The sequence below is a fragment of the Priapulus caudatus genome, unplaced genomic scaffold, assembly GCF_000485595.1.
Source record: "Priapulus caudatus unplaced genomic scaffold, Priapulus_caudatus-5.0.1 Scaffold1261, whole genome shotgun sequence".
Lineage (NCBI taxonomy): Eukaryota > Metazoa > Priapulida > Priapulimorpha > Priapulimorphida > Priapulidae > Priapulus > Priapulus caudatus.
The window spans coordinates 13,884-15,534 of record NW_014578322.1 but is presented as its reverse complement, the minus strand read 5'-3'; the positions used below and the strand labels follow the sequence as shown (position 1 = coordinate 15,534).

The window sequence follows — 1,651 nt, the reverse complement described above, 5'->3', positions numbered from 1 at the left end:
TCTCTCTCTCTCTCTCTCTCTCTCTCTCTCTCTCTCTCTCTCCTTCTATCTCTCCCCTCTTTCTCTCTTTCTCTCTCTCTCTTTCTCACACTCTCTTTCTCGCTCTCTGTCTCTCTTTCTCTTTGTCTTTGTCTTTGTCTTTCTCTCGCTCTCTCTCATCCTCTCACTCTCTCTTTCTCTCTCTCTCTCTCCACCCACTTGCTCTCTCTCTCTCTCTCTCTCTCTCTCTCTTTCTCTCACTCTCTCTCTCTATATATATATTTATCGATATCTCTCTCTCTCAGCGGTAAGAAAATGAATTGTAATTAATGTTGTTTACCGTGTTGCAGCGATGTTTGTTCAGCCGCGCTGGCGGTGCGTTGTTGTTGCAGGCGCTCCCGCCGTCATTGTTACATTCTCCGTCAGCTGCCTTCACGACGAGTACGGCGGCGGTTCCACGTGAGTGCAACTCTCCTTTTTCACCTTTTTCTGACTTCGCGTCTTTAGATTTCATTTTTAAATTTCATAATTTTTGTCCACCTTTACATGACGCTTATCGAACGCGACTCTATACGTTGAATACGAACCTCATAATTTATATTATTATATAGAACGCGAACGCTAATGGCCGGTGTCGTGTCACGACGCTAGGGGGCGCTGCGACGGGCAGACCCTCACGTCATACCTGTATATGCATACTAGTTGCTGTTTACCGGTAACTAAAGAGGTAACCCTTTGGTGTAAAACGGAAGCTAGTAATCATAGCTGATAGCATTAGAAGTGAGAGTGTCCTAAGATTTAGCGGGTAGTAAATCAGATTTGTGTTGATGTTGCGTGCGTGGCAGTTTCGCAGAAAAAAAAGATAGAAAGTGTCCTTCGTTCTTGTACTGGCGAGGAAGGATCCCCATTACCCACAGTGGCTAGAAAGTATCCCCATTTCTCATGCTAGCTGGAAGACAACCAGTACAATGTAAACCAATTTCAGAATAGAATTGGTTGGTGAAACAATAGAACTAATAAGATCTGTATCGCTCGGAAATTTCAACAACAATCGCACAATTTCAGGAAAAAGGTCAACGTGAAAAATTCTCTACTTACCCGCCTATAAAATCGTGTTTAGCAAAAACCAACCAATAAGTAAATAAAGATCAACGCGCGATGAGCTATTACTAATTATCAATTAGCGAGCGATTGGCTATCAAGCAATACGTCTTTATCTAATAATTGCGTTTTAACTGCCGATAGTTGTTGGATGGACCTCAGTGGGGCCATGGCAGTGACGGTGTTCTACCCTAACCTCGCCATCATCTGCATCACCATCGTGATCCTAGAGTCTGCGGGCACCACCAAGTTCCCTGTGCTTCCACATACCAACACGGACGAGGTCAACAGCGCAACGTAGGTAGAGCCATGTCGCGTGCGCAGTGCGCCACGTAGTATATATATATATATATAGTAATGTCTAATATATAAAGTAACTTCCTCTGTTGTAGACAAAACGGTTTAATACATGTAACTAACTTGAATTTCGTAAACCAGAGCTTAAATGAATGAATAAATAAACGCTCGCACGCTCTCTATAGCCTGAAGGCGGTGACTAAAGGCGGATTAGTGCGTGCGAGCGAACGTGCGTGAGTGCGTATATGCGCGAGTGTGTTTGCGTGTGTGTGTG

General features: G+C 44.0%; 1 protein-coding gene across 1 annotated transcript in view; it reads left to right on the top strand.

The window, feature by feature from the left end:
- LOC106816009 (fibropellin-1-like) overlaps positions 1-1,381 on the top strand; it is a 37,826-nt gene extending 36,445 nt beyond the window's left edge. Inside the window, exons 30-31 of the mRNA XM_014820542.1 lie at positions 330-438; positions 1,225-1,381. Of these exons, the coding sequence (XP_014676028.1) occupies positions 330-438; positions 1,225-1,381 (266 nt within the window). The remainder of the gene's footprint in view (positions 1-329; positions 439-1,224) is intronic.
- The last annotated feature ends 270 nt before the right edge of the window (positions 1,382-1,651 follow it).